Genomic DNA, 24,546 nt, shown 5'->3' on the forward strand with positions numbered 1-24,546 from the left:
TGAAATTAAAAATGGTCCAGCAACCTCTAGTAATTCTTCTGTCGAATTATGTTCGCCTAAGACTGTCGTTGGCAATTTGAAACCATTATGAAAGTGAGGGTGCAGGAACGAGCGAGCTGCAAGACGGATAATATATCGTATATTTCATTGAATCGCGCTACTCATCGATCAAGTCGTTTAAAATATTTACACTGTCTGTTGAGACAATCTTTCATCCAATCGACCAAATTTATTTCTTCGCTGCTTCTTCTGAAATATTAAGTACACGAAAGCAACGGTATAAGGTACAACAGAGAAGCAGATTCGTAAAAGCAATTGCGCTTCTTCCCATAATCGTTAGTTAGCCTATCCTATATTCGTTTCCCTTTACCTTTCTCGACGGTGCTAATGTTCACGAAGCTGGCACGATATCGCATCATGGTTACCTGATATTCATCGTACAAGAACAAAATTACAGTTATCCAGGAGCAAGAATTCGGATGTAACGTTATATCCTGCCTAGTCATGCCACGAAATGCTGTAAATGCTGGCAAATTATCCTACTAATTCGAAGTGTATTTTTTTTCTAATTCTTATGTAGAATAACTCATATCTTTTTCCTTTAGTGATGTTTAGGTATAGTAAGCTTGAAGCCATGCCATCGAAAAAGAAGAAAGTAACAGCTGTTAGCTATTACGATCTATGATCGTAAATGTTTCGTTCTACCATGTTGCTGCGAAATTCAAACGCATAATTTGAATGTTGTCTTGTAGCCGACAAAATGCAACGATCTCATCCACTGTGCAGTCGCTCCTCCGCTTTGAGGAAGCGATAAAAACCGTTACAGTTACTCAGAGGCAGGAATTCGGGTGGATGAAGCAACGAATGTCGACGTGAGTCTAGCTGTCTTGTCGATGGTCAGGTTACTGCTTTTACTGGCAGGTTACTCCTATCTCTGATTCGTTAGGCGACAGTTATCTTTCTCGTTTCGATTCGAACCGGACTATATTTTTGAAAGGAGCTCATAAAGATTATCATCATCCAGATTATCATCGTCCTTCTAAGAAGCGCAAAATAATACGCGCCTGTCGATATCGAAGACTAAATTAATTCAGTAAACTCGGAAGTTTGTAATAAATAAAAAAAAAGGTCCACGGATTATACCTGATTCTTTCGATACTTTGTGAACGATCAACGAATGTAATATTTCTTTTGTATTAGAAATTTCGAAGATGAAAACATGCGCGTGTGCTCGCGAGTTTCTATACATGTAGGAAACCCTTTTGTTGTAACGCAATGCGTAAGTTGTAACGGTACCAGCCACTTTCATTTGTACGCACGTATCTAATGTGAGACGCACATGTGGGTTGGCCTCCAACTACGGTACAGTGAAATAAAACGGTCACTTGCAAATCGGCATATTGTCTCGATTGTCATTATTGAACTTTTATATTAACGACAAACTTGTGAATTAACCGACTTTGATTTTATCGACGTATTTAATGATTTGTTATTGAGCTAGACATTTCGGAAGAGAAGTAATCAGAAAGTAATTAATTATCAACCGTGAAATTTACGGACGAAATTCACAACTTATGAATTTAGAAATACTTTTCAACGCTGATTACGCGATATGCGTGTTTGGATTTATTTACAGATTCCATACTGTATCGAACTCAACCTATCAGTGATATTAAATTTAAGATTGAAGAAAAAAGAAAAATTTTCTGGAATCTGCTTCATCGATTTTTTCCACCCTTTCGCGTGAATCACATACGAAATGAAGCAGTGTCATCGAAAGAACGATGACACTCATACTAAGGCCACGGCGTTCGTGAAAGTTTGAATTCTGCTTAAAGGAATGAGTGGTACCGCTATTCGTGAACGACATACGGTTCGCTTTGGCAAATCACTGCCAACCAGTTCAGAAATTTCTTTTAACCATGCCACGTGATACGTATAATACCTCTGTTCATAAGATAATATGATTTGATGGCGTTTCGAATTAATTATGCAATAAATACGCAGAGAGAGAATTACTTCCGTCTCATATTTATTTTACACTGAATATACTCTGAGCCTAGGTATTAACATCAACAACTTGTATATTAGTCTTCATGTCTTTTATAGTAGTCCGATTTTGTTATTGTAACATACAGGTGGATGAACGATTATTATCATAAAATATATTTACAACGGAAAAGAAGAAACAACGTGAACGATTATTTTTCATCTCATCTTGCCTTCAAGTACCACTGAAATTTGATAGTAATGTAGTAAGAGCAACGTTATACATTATTTATAAAGTGAATCGCGGTGCACTAATAGTTTTTTCAAATCGAAGTAAAAGCTCGAGTCCGTGTATGTATTACGTGATTTCGTGATCGAGAGCCTCGAGGCATAGTCACAACCTCACCTTGACTGATACCGGCGAGAGCGACTGTAATCGTGAAGACTTCTCCTTCGTCAAGCTTCAAGAAACATCATCCCTTCAGTTAGTTTAGAATTTCCGTCCACCGAAATGCTTCTGCAGCCTGGCAACTTGTTAGAACGATCAAAATCAGCTGAATCTCCGTCTGGTGTGATCGTTGGCGTGAATTCGGCAATTTCTCAAACAGAGGCTCGTCGAATTCCAAATTGGCGCGCAACGCCACTAGATTTCATCGATCGAGCTCGAAGTTGGAGGTCACCTTATGCCCGAAATCTCGAGGAACTCGCGGGATCGGAGGTCGAAAGGAACGTCCACAGGGTGTGGAAAATCATGCAGACTACGCGAAGGTCTCTTCAGGGACGAACGAACGAACTCGACCTGCTCTCCACGACTCGTACCAATCGAACTGGTTTGTCGGTGATCCTAGCGTGGTTCACGACTTCTGGATCACCGATCCAGGTGCTCTCGTCTGCGCTCCGCGTGCACGAATCCCGGTACGACGCATCGCCGTTCGTGAAGGCCCCACCATGGACGGATAGAACGAAGCCAAGCTAAACTCCAGGACAATTCCGCGTGGTAGACCGTACCAGGGTCGAGGATACACCTCGTGTTCGAGACTTTAGCGCTGGCTCGAGGTGAGGTGGTGGCAATGACCGTTCTCCTCCGCTGCTTCTCTCATTCTAAACGAAAGCCTGTCTTTCTCTGACCACAGCCCGTCACGTTCGTGCTTCTTCTTCTTCGCGAGGGTCTGTTGGTTGCTGCTCTTCTGGCCTCACCAGAAGTGTCCCCCCTTCGACCTGGTTGACGTCGCAGGTCGCCGGATGGCCGAAGGAAAAGACGTTGCCTTTTCATCGGTATTATCCTGGCCCTTTTGCCTGTTTTAGTAACGCGAAAGTCGAACTTCTTTCAGTTTCAAATGTCGATCAGAATGAATTCGTTCTTATAACTGTTCTCTGATTTTTTTAATATTTCCGAATTTCGCTATCAGTATGTACTGTTTAGCCCTCCTTAGACCTGAGTATCTGCACAAAGAGATTTCTTTGTTCTTTTTGGGAACGAAGTAACATTAAAAGTTGAAGAATTGATTTGTAGTCTAAATCAGACCAGTATCATTCGAGTAGCACTGCAGCCAATCGATCCTACCGAGCAGTCGAATAGTGAGATCTAGTTAATGCCAACAAATACGAGCATATGTTCGTATCTGTCAAATCGGGGGAACGGTTATCTGAATGACATTTGATTTTTGGTCTCATTTGTTTGTCGAAGACTTTCATTAGATCGACATATTTATTGTCAATCCATAAAATGGATAGTAAAGCTGGATGTCACAGCTGAGTCCTATCGCAACATTCGCTCTCTAATTATAGAAGTGTTAATTAGTCGCTCAGATAGGAGAAACATTCTGAATACCTACAATTAGGAGAAGAAACGTATTGAACTTGAATCTATTAGAAGCCAGCAAGTTTGTTCATTAAATTGTTTCGGGGAAAAATCAAACTCTTAATAACACATAATAGTTCAGCAGATATTTATATCATAGTCCAGGTTGGTGGAAGGTCCAAGGATTAAAGGAGGGCAATGAGTTGTTCGAACAGTTCATAATGCTCGCAATCAATGACGATGAATGCCTGGAGCCAGTAGGGTGTCCTTTTATTAATATTGTTTTATTTCTCATTGACTATGTTCGGTCATTCTGTCCGCGATCGTGTCCGCAATCCTATTTAACACTTCGATCAACATGTCTGTCACGATCCTATCGTAGCCACGTGCCTAACAGGATTACACCAACGTCGATTTTGGTTTTGGCGCGTGCAGCTTCCGATCTGTATCGACCGTTTCTAACTTTCGGAAGCTCACTGTCAGATTTAACGATCTTTAAATTGGCAGACGTAATGCGCGGATATCTCGCGTTTGAAAGTTTCAAGAGCAGAGAAATCCGTTCGACCTACATGCGGCACTGATGTAACGAAAAAAACGATGGGGGAGGAAGGTGTTTTATTTTAAATATAAAATAGATGGGTAGGACGAGGGTGATTTTGTAAAAATTCAGCAAGAGTATACGGGAATAAATACTAAATTGATTACCGTGGCATTAATATGGATCGGTCGAAGGGAGGAACATGTTGACATCACCTGTTATTTTTCTATCGAATAATTCTCTCTCGAGATTCTAGGATAATGCATCTAGGTAACAAAACACTTTATAAGAGAGTCGCTTAATACACGCTCTCAAAAATACATTCAGATCTAAAGTAAAAAAAAAAGTAATATCCATCTTTACATCCTTAAAACTGGAAATATCTTGTAAGAACGCTTTCAAACTGTGATGCAATTACACTTTTATAAAATCTTATTGCTCGACGAGGAAAATATTACAAGAAATATTTTCCCAGAATTCCTTTCAAGCACCGCCTTTCAATATGTTTTCTTTGGATGGTAAAGATTAACTAACAATTTACCATATATGTTATTTTACTTCAGAAAATGTCAGCTATGATCAAGCGGTTCAAAGAATATTACTTGTTATTATGTTAAATATCGATCATAAGTTGTAGGGATTATAGTTGTAGGAAAAATGAGTTGTTCTATTCTTCTTATATTCAACACGGATCAAAATGAAATGAATTATCATTGAATGAAATGCTTAAGACGAAATTTTGATAGGCACAGAAGCCGAAGGAAGAAGATCCATGAAAGGACAGAGGGAAGAGCGACTGGTGGGGTTGAACCTCGTGGATTGGCTGCGCGATACACGGGCTGCAGCCGAGGGGATGCGTTGGAGGGTGCGTTCTCAAGTATATATACTCCTGTCGGTGGCACGAGCGGCCGATCTAAACTTCCGAATCATTCGTCAGGATACACAAAGTTGATCAGTTTCTCTTCTACGAACATAGGCTAGAATCGAGTCCTCGATCGGTGAGTAGGTATCAAATTTCTTTAGGGCAACTGGCATTCTTTGGAAAGCGTGTTATTCGTGCAATTTGATATACTTTATAGAAATTTGCGTTGCATCAATCACTGTGACGTGTGTAACTGATTTTCATCTGAACAGCTCTGAATTCATTTGGATCATCAATTTACAAATGTTCCTTATCTTTGATTTACTTATTAAAAATCTAAATTAAAAGAAATACCTTGAAGCAATAATTTTATAATGTGAACTTGTCATCGCGCAACAATGAACACGATGGTTGTGCTAACGATCAGTTCGATGGTCACGTATGTATTCTTCAGATTATTTAAAACGTTTGCACAGTTTTACATATTCAGTAAAGGTTACAGTTTTACTGTAGACTTTAGACCGATATAAATTCTCTTTCTCAATCAGCTTCATGTAAATGAATTGTATCTAATGGGAGGTCCACTGAAAAATTGATTATTTTTATTTTGAAGAATAGACTTTGTTAATTTTTAATCGACAATTTGACTTTCACGGAAGTCTGATAATTCTTTTACGTAACCGAACATTCTTCCAAATATTAAACATTGTTAAAGTAAAAATAGGCTTAGGATAAACGTCCTGCGCCTTTAATAAGACATAATTCGGAATGTATAGTGTAAAAAATCCTGCAGGAATATTCGTCCTCTTCTTGAAGCAGCTTTGTTGCTGGATTATCGAACCAGCGAGAGTACTTTTTATGCCGTACTTTTCACCTAACGATGTGTATTCTTTTAGTCTACAGACCGCCATAAAATGAGAAAATGGTCGATTCAGTATGTTTCTCAGCTTTATGAAAACTGGTCGTAGCACAACCTAAGCCCTCGGCAAACTAGCGATATTGTCATCTAAATGATCTATAAAAGTCGCTGAATTCATTTCTTCCATCCAAATATACTTCACAAAACCTTGCAAAACGGTATTAATAAATACATAGCATGAAAGAATGCGTGGGACTATCATAAAAAGAAACCAACATTGGATAAATAATTTTATTTATTCTTTTCAAATTAATGATTGTCTTCCAATTTTTTCTCGAATTCGTTTAAATATTGAATATATTAATATCCAAATACTATTTCAAAATATTTGTACGTACGACTAATTTCGATAATATTCAAAATACATGTGATTTCCAATTCGTCTATCGATTATACATAGATATTCTGTTTGAAACAATTAAACGTGCCCTGGTGAAAAGTCCCATGATCGACAGAACTATGCTAAACAAACACTGTGCAACAGGTAACTCAACTTCAACTTCAGTCTCTGTTGACAATAGATTCCTGTGTTACGTTATCACGGGTTATTTCGTGTCTAGTTCGAAACAGTGTTCCGCAATTTCACACTCTCTTTCATCCTGCTATAAACTTTGTGATGATGGTAAACGATTGCAATTTTCGCGTCTAAATATTCAATAAACACCAATTCTCCACAAAGTATCAATTCTGACACAAAAATTTCTTTTTCAGTGAAAGAAGTTAACTCGCGGTGCGAAAAATGCAACCCTATTCGAACACTATTTATTTATTCCTTATCGTTTGCATTCTTGGAACTATGATTGTCAAAGGTGAACCTGAGCCTATGGCCAGACCAACTCGACCAGAGGTAATTTCAAGTCCAGAAGAATTCAGGAGATACTTAGGTCAGGTCAAAGATTATTACTCTCTTAATGGAAAAGCCAGGTAATACAACGTACAAGACGTTAGTTTTTCTTTGCATGACTAATCTGAAGTTGATCTATGAAACAATTTCAAGCTCTCGGTATTCATTGTCCATAAAGTGTATTCAATAGTAGCTTTAACAATTACAAATTCTACTGTAAGACAATTGTAATATTGTACTAGGTATGGCAAAAGGGGAGATGCTTTTTCTTCCACATTGGACGCTAATCCCGCTTGGAATTCGGTAAGGGCAATCCTGGCAGCTTCTCAACAGACACAGGAAGAAAATTTCGAGAAAAGAATACAAGAGAAAAGTCGATTTCTTCGTGAACTTGATCATTTTGATGATAACAAGCATGTGCCAAGAATCGACGGTCGATTCTGTCATTTAAAAGACATAGTTGAAAAATATTACGACGATATGCAATAGAATGATCTGTACTGTTCTTTCTATGTACAGCGTATATATCTCTCAACCGCGTAATCTTACATTATTTATCTATTTTACCAAGAGTGATTTGTTTCGTCAAAACAGTTCACTTAAATTATTAACCAAAAACTGGTTCTTGACACTATTATAATAAGAAAATAAAATAAAGGTCTGTTTTAATGATCGAATCTGGAAGTACACAGTGCGATTAAAGTACTTAATCATACATTTATTCCAACGAAGCAACATTATTTTTAACGCAATTTTTCTGTAAAATTAAATACAAGTTTAAAAATAAATAATATATCCCTTGATGTTGTTTTAAATGTTTTATTACAAATTCTATTTCGATTAATACTAACGTCTAAGTAATATATAGTGACTTCACATACGCGTTACTTACAATTCATTTAAAATATAATAAACATTATGACTATAATATTTTATTTTGTTGGTAGTATAAATACAAAATCTCCGTAGTAAGAAACTCGGTGACTTATCGTGCATAAAATAGTAGGGACTTTGTAAAAATTCCTTATTGAAGAAATTTAAATGCATTCCATACTCTAACAAAAAAATATTTTCGCTACAAGTATTTCACTTATCTTGTCAGAAAAAGATCAATTAGTATCGCGTATAGTAACAATGTTTATTATGCACATAAAATAAAAAATGTCTGCTTCACAAATTAATTGCATGGTTGCCAGTTTGAACAACAGTTAGGTTTACAGATTTCAGTTTCGCACTGGCCTGTTTTTGTATCGAACTTAGAATTGGTACAACAACCCTCAATCTTATTTCCATTTTTGCATAGAAAGTAACCATTGCAATACTTATCATTTTTTATTTTGCATGTGCCTTCTGTTGGACACATTGTTCCATTGGGGTCGCAGTTTGGCCTAGGAGTGGGATTTGGATTAGGAGTAGGATTTGGATTAGGAGTAGGCTGTTTATCAGTGCAGTTTGCGCTCCATGGATAATCGCAAACTTTTTCTACGGGATCAAAATGGAGGTCTATACCGCCAATTTTTGGGCAGCGTCTCAAATGTGGTCGTCCAAAAAGACATTTATAATAGTATACACAGTCATTTGGGTGAGGTTGTCGATTTCTTTGACCCGGAAGATTCCACGCTGGACACTTTATTTCAACTGTTTGGTCCGATACGCTACTGGCTATTATCGCCACTGTGACAAAGACTAGTGAATATAAAACTGAAATTTATAGAAGAAAAGCTTTGTTAATCTGTATTGTTTGTTTATGGATACATTTATTTTGGCTATTTTAAATAAATACTTAGCACTTAGTAAATGTAGAAAGTTGAAAAAGCTTTGAATAGTCTGTTTTAAACTCGTATAGTGTACATGCTAGAACCTTACTATTGCATATAGATTGCTTTATACTTTATAACTATACTGAAGCTCTCGATAAGTAAAACGGCTTTGAAGGAACTAAAGAGCAGCTTCGAGAACTACAAACCAAAGAAGATATGTATGTCCTAACAATTCGATAGAGTTTCGGTAGAGTGTAATTTGTTAGTTTCTAGAAAAATAATAGTTGATATAAAAAGACAAAAGAAAAAAGCTCCACGAATGGTCTAATTTGAATGACAATTACAATCCCAATATGAAGAGTACAAAAGAAAAATATGATTAAAGTCGTGTAAAAAAATATTAAAATTTTTGTTTTTTTTTATAACAGTATTCCCTTCTAGTAATGTACATATTAACATCAGTCAATTTGTCAATTGATGCTCTCTTGCAAAAAACTGTAGCAAATATTGTAAAGTACTTACACTTCATAGTGAAGAACAAGCAATCAGTGCGTTAAAGGAACTGATGCACGTTACTATTCCTTACGTTACGAGCGACTGTACGTTTAACGTACATGAAACCGCTTTTATAGTCTTCAAACCCTTATCACTATCCAATCTTGTTGAATTACCCAGCTGAATTATGTTTACATAATACTGTTTCATTTCTATTCTTCTCGAAATTTTGTGATTGTGTGTAACTTAACACGGATCTAGTAAAATATAAAACTTTAAAATATTACAGAAACAGAATAAATCCAATGAAAATGTTTAGGCAGCCATATTTCCTTTAGATTTTATTAAGAACTTATGTATTACATATTCGTATTGCAATGAATTATAAATGCATGCAATTAAGAATATTCTTATACTTATAAATATAATTATAGTAGGGAGGTGTTTGTTACAATGTTACAAAATTAGTATGAATTAACATGAGATAAAATGATAATTCGAAGTATTTAGTATCTTACACGATGTTGGTTTACATAGTTTAGTAATAAGGTGGTTGGACATTTGGTAGATGGTACAGAGCAAGGTAAGGTATCGCACTCTCCAACCTGAGGGTTGAAGTGATGTCCAGGACGACAACACCGAAAGAACTTTTGACCATTTTGGCATTGGTAATAAGCCGTACAATCACCAGACTCATCGCGTAAATTGCATTTGCCACGTGATGGACACTGCGATCCTAGTGGATTACACTCATTGAAAGGTGGGGTGGATGTAGTAGTTGATGTAGTTGTTGGTGTAGTGGTGGTAGTTGTTGGTTTAGTGGTAGTAGTTGTTGGTGTAGTGGTAGTAGTTGTTGGTGTAGTGGTAGTAGTTGTTGGTGTAGTGGTAGTAGTTGTTGGTGTAGTGGTAGTAGTTGTTGGTGTAGTGGTAGTAGTTATTGTTGTAGTGGTAGTTAAAGTTGAACAGATTATGTTCGACGGCCAATCGCAAACTTGTTTTTGCGGATTAAAATATAGCCTTCTACCGAGTTCATATTCTGGGCAATTCAATTCATAACGATTTCCGTGAGAGCACTTGTAAAACTTGGTGCAATCTGTTGGATGCGCCAAATGAACTGCTTCTGATCCTACTGGATCTCCTGGAGGACATTCTGTTGGCACTGTGTCGGATAGAATATTAGTCGGTGTTACTATGGCAAAAATTGCCAAGAGATATATACCTGAAATTCGTAAAGCGGCGTTAATATTATACATATCTGTGATTGCTGATCAAAATGAACTAACATGATTTTGTTTTCGAGATTATAGCATTTAAAGTTTTTGGACTTATGTCTTCTTGAATTCTTATTTTTAAGTGAATAAGTTCTTTTAATGTCCTTTCTTTTGTCTAAAAATATGAATTTCATATACTAGATCTCAACTGAGGACTTAATTCGAATATTTTGATAATGTGACATAGGTTGTTTTACCTTAAAGTCACTGATATTATACTCTTACGAATATGCATGAGTAAGTCCTTACATTTTTACTTCATAAATAAAGTTTATTGTTATTATTCGTTAACTGTAATAATAGAAATTCGAAAAAAGTTTCAAAAAGTGGTTAAATAAAAATCGTATATTCTTTAAAAATTCGAAAACTTTTACATTATACATTACAACGTTAAACTTTTTACTTTTCTTTGTTTATCAATGCTTGTTAATGTTCCCTTATCAAAAGACGATGTTAAATTTACTAGTTACTTACAGTTCATAATAGTAACGAAATAATTGAATCTAAGGAACCACACACGTTACTTATTTTGTAGCTAACTATACATTTGACATACACGAAACTGCTTTTATAGGCTCCAAATCTTTATCGATATCCGATTATCGCACGGAATATGTGGATTATCGTGTTGCTCATTGAAAATTTGATCTTCTCAACGTTATTTACTTAATAGTGGCATTTCGTTACTTTTATCTGAACGATATTGATTTCTATTTTCCAACTCAAAGTCATTTTAATGTAATTTCATTAAACTGTTGCTTTGTTGTCGTGTCATTCTATCGTTCAAGAATTATATTATATATAAATTATATTATATTTAAAAGGATTTAATTAACTCTTCTTTTTTATGATATTTTACGACAGGGTATTCATACTCTTATTCGTAAGTATTCATTACAGTAAACTATAATTTACACTTTAGTACACACTGAAGCGTGTACTTCGAAAATGGTTGGTATTCGATTGAAAAAAGTGTATTTTTGTACATTTCAAAATTAATATTACACAGGAACTTGACAAATAGCAGACTGTATAATGTTTTTTTAAGGTGGTACGAGATAAATAATGTAACTTGACACAAATTTTTCAGCCTGCTGATCTATATTTTAGAAACAGTTTACTCAATTGATGTGACCATAGCATTTCTATATAACGATATCGTAGCTCTTATCAATTTGAAATTGGTTCATAGTGGCACGTGTCTATAGTAATGAAATCGTGTATCCTTGATACTTTTTAATAGAAACCGCGATTTACATATGATGTTAAGCTTTGATACGACCAGTTGTATGCACGTTCACGTACTAAGTTTTAATTAAACATCAAACGTAAAACCGAAATTACAAAACACACCAGCTGTTAACACATATTATATTTATTTGATTCTATGTCACATATAGTGCCATTCAAGTTTTCTATATCGAAAATCAGCATATCAATGTAAGAGATAACAAAGAGCAGCTAGTGTTAAATTATGCGTAAAGGGTACTAGGTAATTGGATCCATAAAAGTGTGACCGATTTACATATTATATCGCGATAGAACGTTTTTGGTATATGGACGTTACTTGATTTGTCGATCAACTACAGTTCGATATCAAACTTTGAGTATCCCCTACAGAAAGCTTTCATTATCGACAAAGTAGTAGTACGTACTAAACGACCACGATGCGAAACGTAATTCAACTTTGAGTTTAGTTTCCATTACTATTAGTCTCATGTTTCCCGTTATGATTAGTTCCATACATGATTGAACTAGTCTTCGACTTAGTTATTCCGGTGAAAATAATATGGAGTTTATAGCAACATATCGATTAATATTTTTTACTTACAGAGTAGATACTTTTTAGTCAGTAAAAGGAACAGAATAAAAAATAAATGTTTCAAGTACCTTTACATGTTATGTTTTATTATTAAAACTATGAATTATTATCAAGAAAACATCTTAACTAATCATTTAATTTATTTCAACAAGTTTCCTAGAGGTAATTCTTTTAGATCTGTTACATTTTGGTTGTTAAGACTGTTCATAAGAAAAGAAATGAATTAAAAGCGTTCGCAGAATATGTAGGTAGGTTTTCCTTCTGACTTGTTGAAGTAAAAACCTAAATGTTTATAGCCATGCAAAGTTCCATTGCTCCATTCATTTTGCAATGTCTTAGTCAGGCGACTAAGCAGCTCCGAATCGCAAAATGGACAAATCCGAGGACTTGCAACATACAGCTCTATCCTTACTGATGCACCTTTTTAATACGCAATCGTAATTTAAGTTAATACCGCATGTCTTACGGATTACTCGGTCCTGTTCGCACTGATAATACATATTACATTGACACTCATGCGGTATCGTTTTTCCTGGAGCTGAATCGATCGTACATTGAAACGGATCCATATCGCAATTCACGTTTTGCGGTAGATCGCACATTTCTATCTCTGGATTATATTTAAGTCCTTCAGGACACATCCGTGTTTCCTTCCGGCCGTCTACACACTGAATATATTTCGAACAATATGATGTATCAGGGAAACGAATTGTACCCTTACAGTTTAATGGAAGACAGTCCGGGTCTAATTCTGGGGTAGTTTCTGTGGGGGTAGTTTCTGTGGGGGTAGTTTGTGTGGGGGTAGTTTGTGTGGGGGTAACCGTTCCATTACAGCCTGAGCTCTCGGTAATAAGGTCGCACTCTGCGACTTGAGGATTGAAAAAATGGCCGGATTGACACCATGCATGATACACTATCTCACCATTTTTACATAGCCAATACGCTGTGCAGTCAGTTTCATCGGCGATCTTCACTCGTCCTGTAGGTGGACAACGATCCTTTGGACCATTAGTTAACGAAGTAATGCTTATAACATCTGTTGGAATATTCGTTAGAACCTTAATGGGGGTTGTTTCTAATTCAGGAGTAGATTTCTCACAGTTGACTTTTTTCGAATCCTCGCAAGCTTGCTTCTCGCGATCATATACAGTTCCTTCTTCGCATTGTTGAAGGACTGCTTTGCTATCTTTACAGAGGTAATAGTTAACGCAAGAGCATTCATGTGGTAATGTCACATTTTCATGAGATCCCTTTAATGGGCATTCTGTTAGAGTAATTTCATCGGTTGTATCTTTACCAGGCAAAGATGAAGTAGTTAACGAACTTCTTGTACCACAATCGACGTTCTCCCACCAAGTACACATACCCATTATTTCATCGAAATATAATCCACTTCTACAATGTTCCAAGTGTTTTATGCCATTTTTACACCTATAATAAGAGCTGCAGTCCGTTTCATGTGGAATGTCTTTATCTTCACCCACAGGACATTTTACCGGCGCTGGAGTGGCTGAAGTCGTTTTTGGTACCCCTGTACTGGTCCCGATATTACACACCGCTTCTGTAGCTAAAATACACTCTCTTCGGATGTAATCAAACTTTTCACCAGCAGGACAATGTTTTCGAATTAGCTCTCCATCGACACATGTATAATATTTTGTGCAATCGCAATCGTGTGGTATGACTACGATCTCGGATGATCCTGCTGGAGGGCACGTAATACCTTCGTTACATTTCACATTATGCGAGGGTCTACATTGCAGTAATTCGGAATCGAATAGCTCCCCTTTGTTGCAGGATCTTAGACTTTTTATACCATTTTTGCATGTATAGTATAAGTTACAACTATAGGGATGAGGCCACAGAGCCGTTGTTTCTTCATCCGACGTAGGACAATGTGGATCTAATGGATGTTTCGTTTCGTTACAGCATTTCACATTCCACGGCCAATCGCAGATTTGTTTTTTCGGGTTGAAACACAATTTCTCTCCTGGTTTGTATTCTGGACATGTCATCTCGTGTTTTTTGCCTATCAAACATTTGTAAAACTTGGTGCAATCGGACTCGTGAGCAATATGAATTGTTTTGTTGACAGGGTCCTCCGATGGGCATGTTGTCGGTACTTCGGTGGCAAACACACCAACTGTTGTTGCCAGAATGGCAATGATTGCCAGACAAAATCCTGAAATCAAGTCAAATAGATCATCATGTGATATGTCATTAGAAAATGAATCGAGTAACTATTATTTTAACTACAGTTAAAGAGAAGTTGCCGAATGCATACTGCTTAATACTTTTTATTATATTCTCCATATTACACTCGTTTGTACACACGTGAATGTTTAAGACTGTACTTTGATGTTTAAGGAATCTATGATTGCATGTTTAATTCTGTGTCAAGTGTAAATTAAACCGGTTTCTTAAATTGTACTTATCTTAAAAATATTACATTTCCGAATAAAAAGACAATTAAGAAAAAGCATCACGTATGAGTAAATACATTAATGTAGTATCAATGAAAAGATTAGTAAAGTACGATTTAAGTAACCAGTAGGTACACATTCGGCAACTGTCCGTATTCATGCTCTGCGATACTTTCTTTGCAGAAACAATTTTCAAACTACTCACTCCTCATGTCCGAAAAATCAATCGTCAAGTATATCGAATGCGTTATCCCTGATTATTTAACAGACACTGGCAAATCTCAAGTATACAAAACGGCTTTTATATACGAGAGACCTTATCGCCAAATGACGCTACGAGTTATCATATCTCTGTCTAACTGTCTCTGACGTAGTACATTCCTATCGATTTTCGATTTTCGTTTTCCGTTTTTGTGTATCCTTTACGTCTTTGACATAGTTTATCAGCCAAAGTTCAAATACGACTAGTCTGGACAACACGTATTTCAAATGCCGATAACCCTCTACTCATTTAATCGAATATTCACTCACAATCGATACTATGCATTTACGATTCTGTATTTAGTTATGGTAACACACGACTGCACAAATCTATAAAGTTATGTACTTGCGGTAGTTTTTAATTGTAAATATATTTACATATTCATAAGTATATCTATCGAATAGTATTCCTCGAAACGTAAATTGAAGGGAATCGATGGGTTTCCCCTACTTCTTGCCCGGATCCTATCAAAGTTGCTTGGTAAGCAGCATACACATTTCTATGTACACACTTGAAACTTTTTTTGAATTTTGGACACTTTATATGTATTGAGAATTGCATATTTATTGCTTATTATAACCGACTACTTAATGTAGAAACATTTAACTTGTCATTGCAAGTTTCGCAAAAATATTAATCGATTTTTATTCCTTAAGAATAATTTTACTGATGCAAACCGCGTAATCGTTTTTCTAAATGACTAATTTTACAAATGTATTATTTTATAGCAATAATTCTATACAACTACAGCCTTTGGAAATGATACAGTGATATAAAAATGTTTCCAATCTATCGGATATGGTAACACACTAAGGCGTTAATGTCACACAAACTTTCCTTTTATGAAAAGTAAATAATAAAATATATTTATAACCGAAAACCAAGTATGATGAAACACTTCCTTCAATACATCACTACCAGTTATCTTATTTCTTAATTGGCTTTCTTAATATATTGATAAATAAAGAATTAGCAGACGTGCTTAATGGTGCATGACGTTAACTAATAAGATAGTAACGCACTTTGTTGACAGAATATTTTCACAAATTTGATTGTACGTACAACTGTTCAAACATCTTCTGGGTTGATGGCTTTCCAATTCATGAGTATATCTTAACGAATCACATTTGTGGAAGTTTTGTGCCAATTTTACAAAACTTCAAAGCGAAATGATTATGTAAATGGAAAAATTTGGCACTTGGTCTGCATATCTCCAAAAAAAAAACAATATTTTTAATTTTAAGGTAGAATGAAATGACCTTGTGCTCATACTCAATATCATTCATAACTGTGGATCCGGAAATAAATGTATGTATCAAAGTCGAGTGTTCGCAATATAAAGTTTTCGAAAAGCTAGTATTTTTTGCAAATCCACTAGTAAATTTCAACTTCACCTTCATTGGATAGACGTCACATCCTTTCAACCCCTGGAGATTCGTCGAGCGCCTTTCTTTGATCTATTAACAATAGTTATATTCTTTTTCCACTTTCATCACAATTTTAATTATATAACATTTTTTCTTCGCAATATTTGAATCTTACGCGCTAATAAATTTGAAATGTTTCCGCTAGTATCTAATTTGAATTCCTAGCATTCGCGGCGCTGTAATCTCAGTTTGAACTGAATCGATAAGGTCAGGTAGGAGACGAAAATGGTAAGAGGACTTACGAAAGGAATGATATAAGACAAGCCCTCTGACTCTGAGCCTCTGAGTGCATGACAGATGAATGTATTAGAAGATATTACCGATAAGATAGGATAATAGGATTCTCTCTATTATTCTATACATTGTATCTCGTTGGCCAGTCGATAGCACAAGTTATGACAAGTTGACAACTGTAGGTCGTGCAGTTACCTTTAACAGTTCTTTCACAACTGTTCACAACTGATTGAGAAAATGGTACACTGATGTCTCTAGCGTGATAGTGATCAGTGGTGTCGCACGGTTCGCCGTATCTGTCGTGCTCCCTCAGAAAAAAGGATCCAATAAGAATGCGTGTAAACAATGGTTGGCCGTTAGCGGATTGGTCGTGTTGTCGCCAAGTCGACTAGGAAGAGCCAATCGTCGAGTGAGAGTGTTGGCTCGAGGGGAATGTGCATCAATCGTCTTTTCCCCCCACCAGAGAGTGACGGTGGCACGGCTCGTATTCAGTAGACTCGGCCATTTCTCTCGCGAAGCGTAGCGACTCGTTCGACCGCGACACCTTTTTTCCTTTAACGATCGTGCGGGTATTCCCGAAAATTTTGCAAAATAACGCGACGCAAAAGGATGATACACTCCGGGCGCACCAGGCTCGAGGTAAGTCAACGCATCGTTTCACAGCGAAAGAGAGAGACGGGTTGGCCGACTCTGTGTAGAAACGCGCGTCAAAGTCACCACACAGTTTGGGGGGGTCGTGCGTGTGTCCAATGTTGTCATTGCCGAGGCGAACAGCTGATTCGCTCCCCTGGCCTCTGTTATGCCTAACGACGTTTTCTCGCTCGTGTCTCGTCCGTCTGTGGCGGTGATTAGCCACGAAACTTCGCGGTAAACACAACTCCGTTGCTGTCTCGTTCCTTGGTTAGTTATAAAGCTTTCTTACATTTTCATCGCTACCATTCCGCTGCCTCTCTATCTCCCTCTCGCTCTACTTCCCTCTATCTGTGTCTCTCTATCGTTGCTCCTTCTCGCTCTTTCTTTTTCTCTTTCTTTTTCTCTTTCTTTTTCTCTTTCTTTTTCTCTTTCTTTTTCTCTTTCTTCGCCTTCGCCTTCGCCTTCGCCTTCTTCTGCCTCTATCTCTGTTTTTCTGATCGACCAACCAACCAGTCACCTCCGTTCTTTGTTCTTTCATTCTTTCTTTCTGTCTACCTTCGTTCTCCAGTTTCTGCGTCTCCGATAGCACTGTCCTGTTTCGTCGTCGTCGTCGTCGTCGTCGTCGTCGTCGTCGTCATCATCGTCGTCATCGTCATCGTCATCGTCATCGTCGACGTCACAGTCTGTCGTTATCGGAGTTGTCACCGTCTACGCGTACTCGAACACCGATTCTCACTTCTAGTGCATTGTCCTGTGCGTTCCTCTTTCTTTGTTCAATTTCTCATCAGCATTGTAACATAGCATCTCACCGTTTGCGAACATTCAAAATGGGTCGACTAATTTTCGCTTCATTCTTCACGAACCTTAGCGAGGTCCACGTTCCTCTAACCCTCGTCCTCCTTTATCTTTCTCGATTTATCTGCCGAGTATCCTCCTGCCTCTAACATTAAGTACAATTGCTCTACTGGAATTTCAATTAAAGCAGCCCTTGACAATACATTCTAGTGGCCAGAAAGGGGATTCACAACGTAACTGTCTCGTCAAAAATACAATGCGTGTTCCACGATAAATATTATGTTAGAAAGAACCTGAATCGGTTGAAGAAAAATTGAAAGTTCAACAAAGGTTTGGAAGGACCGTTGTTATGAATTCCAACATTAATTCTTAGCGTTGCCTTTCCTTCTGGTTGACAATGAAATGTGAAAATTCGACTCTGCGCGAAATCCTGTCCCTCTGCCACTGTCTTCACTTTCCTTTTATCTCCCACCGTGAAAGTAGTCGTGGGGGTGTTTTTACGTGCACCGAATTCTCGGTCCGCATCGAAGTCATTGTCTCGCAATTCGACGAGACGTCTGTCGCATGCCCCTGGTCGCAAGATGCGCTGCCATGACTCGAATTGATTTGGAGGGAAAACTAGCACGGGGTGGCCCACGTGTAAGCCGAAGTGGCGCGCGTCGCGAGCCATTCGCGATCTGTAAGCTCCAATCGGAAGTAACTTCGTAACTTCAATCGGAAATTCAATACTAATTACCCAGACTTACTTAATCTTTCTCTTAGCTCAGATCTAGCAAATGAAATCTAAATATGATGTCTATATTCTACTTCATAAAAACCTTTTGAGTTCGAGCTTCTTGATAACGAACGCAACAGTAACGTGACTGGTAAATTCAACCTGTTAATGCAGTCTTGGACAAAGATAAATGCAATAGCTGCAACGACGCGACGCATGATTGTCACGGTATTCAGGAAAAGTGTTGTTGGACAAAATTGATAGCAATATTCTCTGCGATGGTTTGACAAGAATTTTGGAATTATAGTTTTCACTTGCGAGCTATTGTTCTGCTGAGAGTTACTCAATAAGACTCTGCAGCGTACCCATCGTCAATTTTAACTATAAAACGTCAATGTTGCCCACTATACAAAATATCGTTTAATGCATCTCTAATCGTTACGTTCTCACTGATTACAACGACTAGCACTTCCCACCGCGATAAGAAGAAATGTAATAGAATTTTTCACGATACTAGATGCTCACTGGAGAACACTAATATATATGCAATTGGCTCTGAGAATTACACTGTAGTCTTGCTAATTACATGCATTCCAAATGCTCAGCAACGTATATTAAATAGGAATCGTAGACAATTGTTCGTACTACGTCTAATCTGAAAGTAGAAGAAGACAGCATTTCATTTGCTATTCCAATACTATCCAATTATTATTGTTCACACCGTGGTGAAGAAAACAAATACCTATCTTTTTCGCATGCACTTGAAAAACACGCAATACCCATCAATCGATGTATTTTATCGGTTTACTGATAATTGATGAGAGATTCCTATCCTCTTGTGATTACAATAAAAAAAAGTCGATCAATCTATAGGTGAAGCTTGTTCAGATCTTAATATAGGTTCTTGACCTAGTCGTTCAAAGTGAAAATCTATTTAAAAAAAAAAGTTTAAAAACGATCATTTTTATCTTAAATATTAATCTTCAGATCTCCGTAAAACGTCTTTATCTAGAAATTGGTTCTCTATTAAGTTGAAAAATCTACATTTCGAAGATTGTGTTGTGAAGATTAATTTGTAAAGAAATCTCCCTTTTCGTACGACGAATTGTGAAGCTGCATCAGTCTCGAAGCTGCAAAAGGGTATTTATAGAAAAGATCGATACAAGAACCGCGCGTTGCGATTACTTTTTAAATGCACGAACTGCGGGGGTGTTCCAATTTTTCGAGCACGTCTAAAATCGACTATAGAAATATTACAGTTGTATTTCGACGCGATTGAGTAAATTGGCTGGAAGGTTCATCGTATTACTCGAATTCACTATTTACATCAGTATTATATATACACCGAATAATTATCAATTTTCCAGATTAAACGTGAGTCGAGGGAATCATTGAGGTAGTTGATACGATGCTGTTCTTCATAGACTTGTTTACGAGTAAAGCTAGGCGGGTTGAAAGATCTCAGCTTTGAAACGATCGATATTGCTATCGATTACTCGTGATAATCGATTTCGTGATCGATGGTAATGCGTTGTTTTAGAAAAAAGTAAGTCGCGTTGGCGTAGGAGGAGGAGGCCAGGTCGGACAAGGGGTACAACCGAACGAAGAGTCCGGTGCAAGCGGTCAATGGTGGAGGCAACATCATCCATCGTATCATCATCATCGTCATCATCACCAACACCATCATGATTATCATCATCAGGCCGGTTATTATACGTCGCAATCGCACACTCACAACCCCGCTACTACCATCAAGCAGTCTTATATGCAGGTTTGTCGACTTGTACTGTCACGCATGCCACTTTGCTCGCTTGGCATTATCATCAACTGTATTGTCCCGTCACTCGAACGTCTAATACGGTATCGCAGTTCTACCCTACATCTTTCGTTCGTTCGCCACTGAATCACCCTCCTCCCTCTTCCTCCTCTCAAAGCAAATTCATTATTCGAGTTTGTTTCTTTTTTTGGTTGCAGCTAACATGGGTGTTTCATGACGACGAGGCGCAGATTAATAAAAAACTGCCAAAAGAATTGCTACTTAGGTATCGTAAGAGACGTACATGTTGCCTTAATTTCCTACATTTGATTATCCATCGAATTTCTTTATGCGACACTACGCTCTCGTGCATAATATATGTCTATTCTCTCCTACTTTTTTCATTTTCTTGTCGCACTCTGAGTAGAGATTTGTCAACGAACAGTCGTTCGACAAAAGCAAGTAATAAGATTGCCGTACAATTGATAGAATTCTCTCGTATCTGGACGTGGTGTCGTTATGCCGGTGCGCGCAAGTGAGCAAAGCATGGAACGTATTGGCGCTCGACGGATCCAACTGGCAGAGAATCGATCTCTTCGACTTCCAACGTGACGTGGAGGTAAATCGAACCGTTGACGCATTGTTTACCAGCTGACAAAATCATGCAATCTTTTACAAAAACGTTGATTGACTTTTCTGATTCTGAACGTTTTCCACGGTAAGCGATGCGTTGATCGCGAAAAGACACAGTCCTGAAAGAATAGTCGCCGAACCCACGTCTCACCGAACGTTTCGAATCGCAGGGAGCAGTTATAGAAAATATATCGAGACGATGTGGGGGCTTCTTGAGGCAACTGTCTCTGAGAGGATGTCAAAGTATCGGAAACAATTCCATGCGCACGTTGGCTCAATTGTGTCCGAACATCGAGGAGTTGAACTTGAGCCAGTGCAAAAAGATCTCAGATGCGACCTGCGCAGCACTCAGCACTCACTGTCCGAAACTTCAACGACTGAACTTGGATTCCTGCCCCGAGATAACGGACCTCTCCCTAAAGGATCTCTCGGATGGCTGTCAACTCCTCACTCACATCAACCTGTCCTGGTGCGAGTTTCTTACCGACAACGGAGTCGAAGCGTTAGCCAGAGGATGCCCGGAACTCCGTAGCTTTTTCTGCAAAGGTTGTCGTAAATTGACAGACAGAGCTGTCAAATGTCTGGCTCGTTACTGTCCCCAGTTAGAGGCGATCAATCTACACGAATGCAGGGTACTTACGGACTCAGTTGTACCCCGGCTTGAGTCTTTGCACTCGTACGACTACTCACACTTTATGTTTTTTTTTCTCCCCTCATTCACTTTCAATTATATTTATTTTCACGAATCAGATTTGGCAAATTTTTTTTCCAATAACGTGCCGATTTGGTGTAAACACGCGAGTGCAAAGAATTAACAGGTTAAGCGCTGCGATAAACGACGGAGTCTACTGCATTATTTAATTATTGCATCGACTACTTTCAAACTTTTTTTCGGCAAGTGAGAACACGACTACAAGCCCTTTCTAACGTAGTATGTCACTCACTACTATTTATTTCAACATTTTGAAAATTTAGCTTATACATTTAGGAAACGCCTGACGTTATAAACGAAATGTGATCATTGCTTAATGACTAGAGATACGTTATTCATTCAGGGATATTTAAATAATAAAAAATAGAAACATTGTTCAGAAGACCTTTTGCAGAAAAGCCTATCAAGTTAGTAGTCGCGGCGCTAAATCTGTCGAAGCCTCTAGCGGAATATAAAGATTATCAAGGTAGATTTATTGCAGAATATAACGGACGATGCAGTCAGAGAGCTCAGCGAACAATGTCCGCAGTTGCACTACGTTTGCCTATCGAATTGTCCTAATCTGACGGACGCGTCTTTGGTCACTCTAGCACAACACTGTCCACTCCTCAGTGTCCTCGAGTGCGTAGCCTGCACTCATTTCACCGACGCGGGCTTCCAGGCTCTTGCAAAGGTAAGTTAATCGACTAATCGCTCGACAGTGTAATATAACTAATTGTTTCGACTTCTAGAATTGTAGACTCCTTGAAAAAATGGACCTGGAAGAGTGCCTTTTAATTACTGACGCTACACTTATTCATCTAGCCATGGGCTGTCCCAGATTAGAAAAATTGGTAAGTCGAGTCTTGGATTCTTGGATTTATTTCTGTAAAACTTATTCCTTTGGTCACGTAGAAACGCTTGAAATTAATTTCGCAAATTTATGTTTTGGAAAACCAGAGTTTATCGCACTGCGAGTTGATCACAGACGAGGGTATCAGACAGCTGGCCCTATCACCCTGCGCAGCAGAACATCTAGCGGTATTGGAACTGGACAATTGTCCTCTCATCACAGACGCCAGTCTCGATCACCTTTTACAAGCCTGCCACAATCTCGAGCGCATCGAGCTTTACGACTGTCAATTGATCACCAGAGCTGGCATACGTAGACTTCGAGTAAAGTATCATAAACTTCTTTATTTAATCCTTTACCATTCTTAAACTTTCTCATCTGAAGGGTTATCGGATATTCCCTGTGTAGCCTATGCCAAATATTTCAGCCAGTTCATTTACAACAACCTTGAACCATTCATTTCAGACACATTTGCCTAATATCAAAGTCCACGCGTACTTCGCGCCTGTGACACCTCCACCGAGCGCAGGAGCATCACGGCAACGATATTGCCGATGCTGTGTCATTCTGTGATTCTGCATTCAACTGACTTTGATGTAAAATCGTCCGACGTGCCACATTACCAGTGGACTTTGTTTTGAGGATCGCCGCTTACGGCGATCGTGGGATCTCCTCTCTGGCTACCAGACCCAGAATACTCTGGCTGCTCGTGTCACCGACACTTGAAGAGAGACAAAGAGAGAAAGAAGGAATGGAGAGAGGGAAAGATAAAAGAAGAGAGAGAAAAATATAGCATAAGCGTCTCCGTGAATCGCGCGAATCCCTTCAAGTTCATTCGAGCTGTACACGCAACGAGTACAGTATCGTCACCTAAACAAACGAACACATGCGTGCGCATACAAACACAACCGCTAGACTACTGTTTCATCACTGTCACTTTACTACTGTCACGTACTACCTACCATGTCGTCGCTATTTTGAGCACGATTTTACGGTTATTTCATCGTTTAATAGTAGATTGCCATTAATTATCATCACAGTCGAAACGCGAGTCAAACATTTCACGAAGGAAAGAAATTCCCAACACTCCTATTGGTGATCGCTTCTGTTATTCGTCGCTAGTTACATAGACGCAACGATGACGACATGCAATAATTTTTGAGCGATGGTGCGTACGCTTCTCATCACCATATATTGATGGACGCGATCGGATATTATCGATCCAACGGTCGAACTCCTTGCGGTTCGATGTTTTACATAAAAACAAAAACACTAAATGTACGTGTATATACACATATACACACATATACATATATTTTTTTAGTACGACGCAACCTCTCTGCTATAGATCTAGACTATCGTTGAAGTGAAACGCGCGATTTGTTCTTAACGGTGACGCGACACGCTTGCGTCCGCTAAAGTACATTTTTCAGATATACTAGTTAAGACTAGAACTGGGGATGAGAAGAAATGATAATCGTATTGAATGTGTTTCACACTACATAGACACTCAATTTTTCTCAAAGAATCGCGTGTGTACGTGTGTACGTGTGTTCCTGTAGCAGTTTCTGAACGAACACTGCCTATTATAACGTTATTCACTAAAAGATACAAAAAGTAAAAAAAAAAAAAGGCGGAAAAGAAAATACGACAAGCGTCGTAGAAATTTCTAGGTTCTTTGAATCTCGACGTGAAATCTTAGGAGACACTGTCGTTTGTTAGGCTATAATATACCACAGTGATTCAGCGTCCAAGCGAGATTCACGATCGCACACGCGACTGATAAGCGACACCTACGAGTTTCTTTCCTGTCGTGAAGCGTG

At 38.1% G+C, this 24,546-nt stretch overlaps 4 protein-coding genes across 5 annotated transcripts in view; 3 read left to right on the forward strand and 1 right to left on the reverse strand.

Moving 5' to 3' along the window:
• Positions 1-5,535, forward strand: part of LOC143183498 (uncharacterized) — a 38,998-nt gene extending 33,463 nt beyond the window's left edge. The window contains 3 exon segments of the mRNA XM_076385045.1: positions 5,075-5,229; positions 5,231-5,330; positions 5,408-5,535. Coding sequence (XP_076241160.1) covers positions 5,075-5,229; positions 5,231-5,330; positions 5,408-5,535 — 383 coding nt within the window.
• Npf (neuropeptide F) lies at positions 5,186-7,756 on the forward strand. Of its 2 annotated transcripts, none has more exons than XM_076385432.1 (3): positions 5,186-5,326; positions 6,821-7,033; positions 7,196-7,756. In XM_076385432.1, exons 2-3 carry the CDS (start codon positions 6,849-6,851, stop codon positions 7,440-7,442), a joined length of 432 nt encoding a protein of 143 aa, XP_076241547.1. In that variant the 5' UTR covers positions 5,186-5,326; positions 6,821-6,848; the 3' UTR covers positions 7,443-7,756. The 2 variants fall into 2 exon arrangements, with proteins under 2 accessions (XP_076241547.1, XP_076241548.1); XM_076385433.1 differs by having other exon boundaries at positions 5,205-5,330.
• Positions 7,757-9,714: 1,958 nt separating this feature from the next.
• Positions 9,715-17,152, reverse strand: LOC143183499 (uncharacterized). Its single transcript, XM_076385046.1, has 23 exons — positions 17,108-17,152; positions 16,843-17,035; positions 13,839-14,483; positions 12,650-13,802; positions 12,451-12,501; positions 12,311-12,369; positions 12,118-12,233; positions 11,997-12,062; positions 11,874-11,940; positions 11,833-11,835; positions 11,737-11,783; positions 11,634-11,681; positions 11,405-11,578; positions 11,316-11,353; positions 11,239-11,255; positions 11,088-11,144; positions 11,025-11,041; positions 10,954-10,982; positions 10,883-10,901; positions 10,772-10,829; positions 10,677-10,699; positions 10,492-10,594; positions 9,715-10,427 (listed from the first exon to the last, which is right to left on the reverse strand). The coding sequence occupies exons 1-23, from the start codon at positions 17,150-17,152 to the stop codon at positions 9,715-9,717; spliced, it is 3,741 nt and encodes a 1,246-aa protein (XP_076241161.1).
• Positions 17,029-23,326, forward strand: LOC143183530 (F-box/LRR-repeat protein 2). Its single transcript, XM_076385083.1, has 9 exons — positions 17,029-17,286; positions 20,331-20,561; positions 20,765-20,832; positions 21,036-21,165; positions 21,350-21,811; positions 22,373-22,564; positions 22,623-22,724; positions 22,831-23,046; positions 23,189-23,326. Exons 1-9 carry the CDS (start codon positions 17,257-17,259, stop codon positions 23,294-23,296), a joined length of 1,539 nt encoding a protein of 512 aa, XP_076241198.1. The 5' UTR covers positions 17,029-17,256; the 3' UTR covers positions 23,297-23,326.
• The last annotated feature ends 1,220 nt before the right edge of the window (positions 23,327-24,546 follow it).

The sequence above is a fragment of the Calliopsis andreniformis genome, chromosome 9, assembly GCF_051401765.1.
Source record: "Calliopsis andreniformis isolate RMS-2024a chromosome 9, iyCalAndr_principal, whole genome shotgun sequence".
In the NCBI taxonomy this organism is placed as follows: Eukaryota; Metazoa; Arthropoda; class Insecta; order Hymenoptera; family Andrenidae; genus Calliopsis; species Calliopsis andreniformis.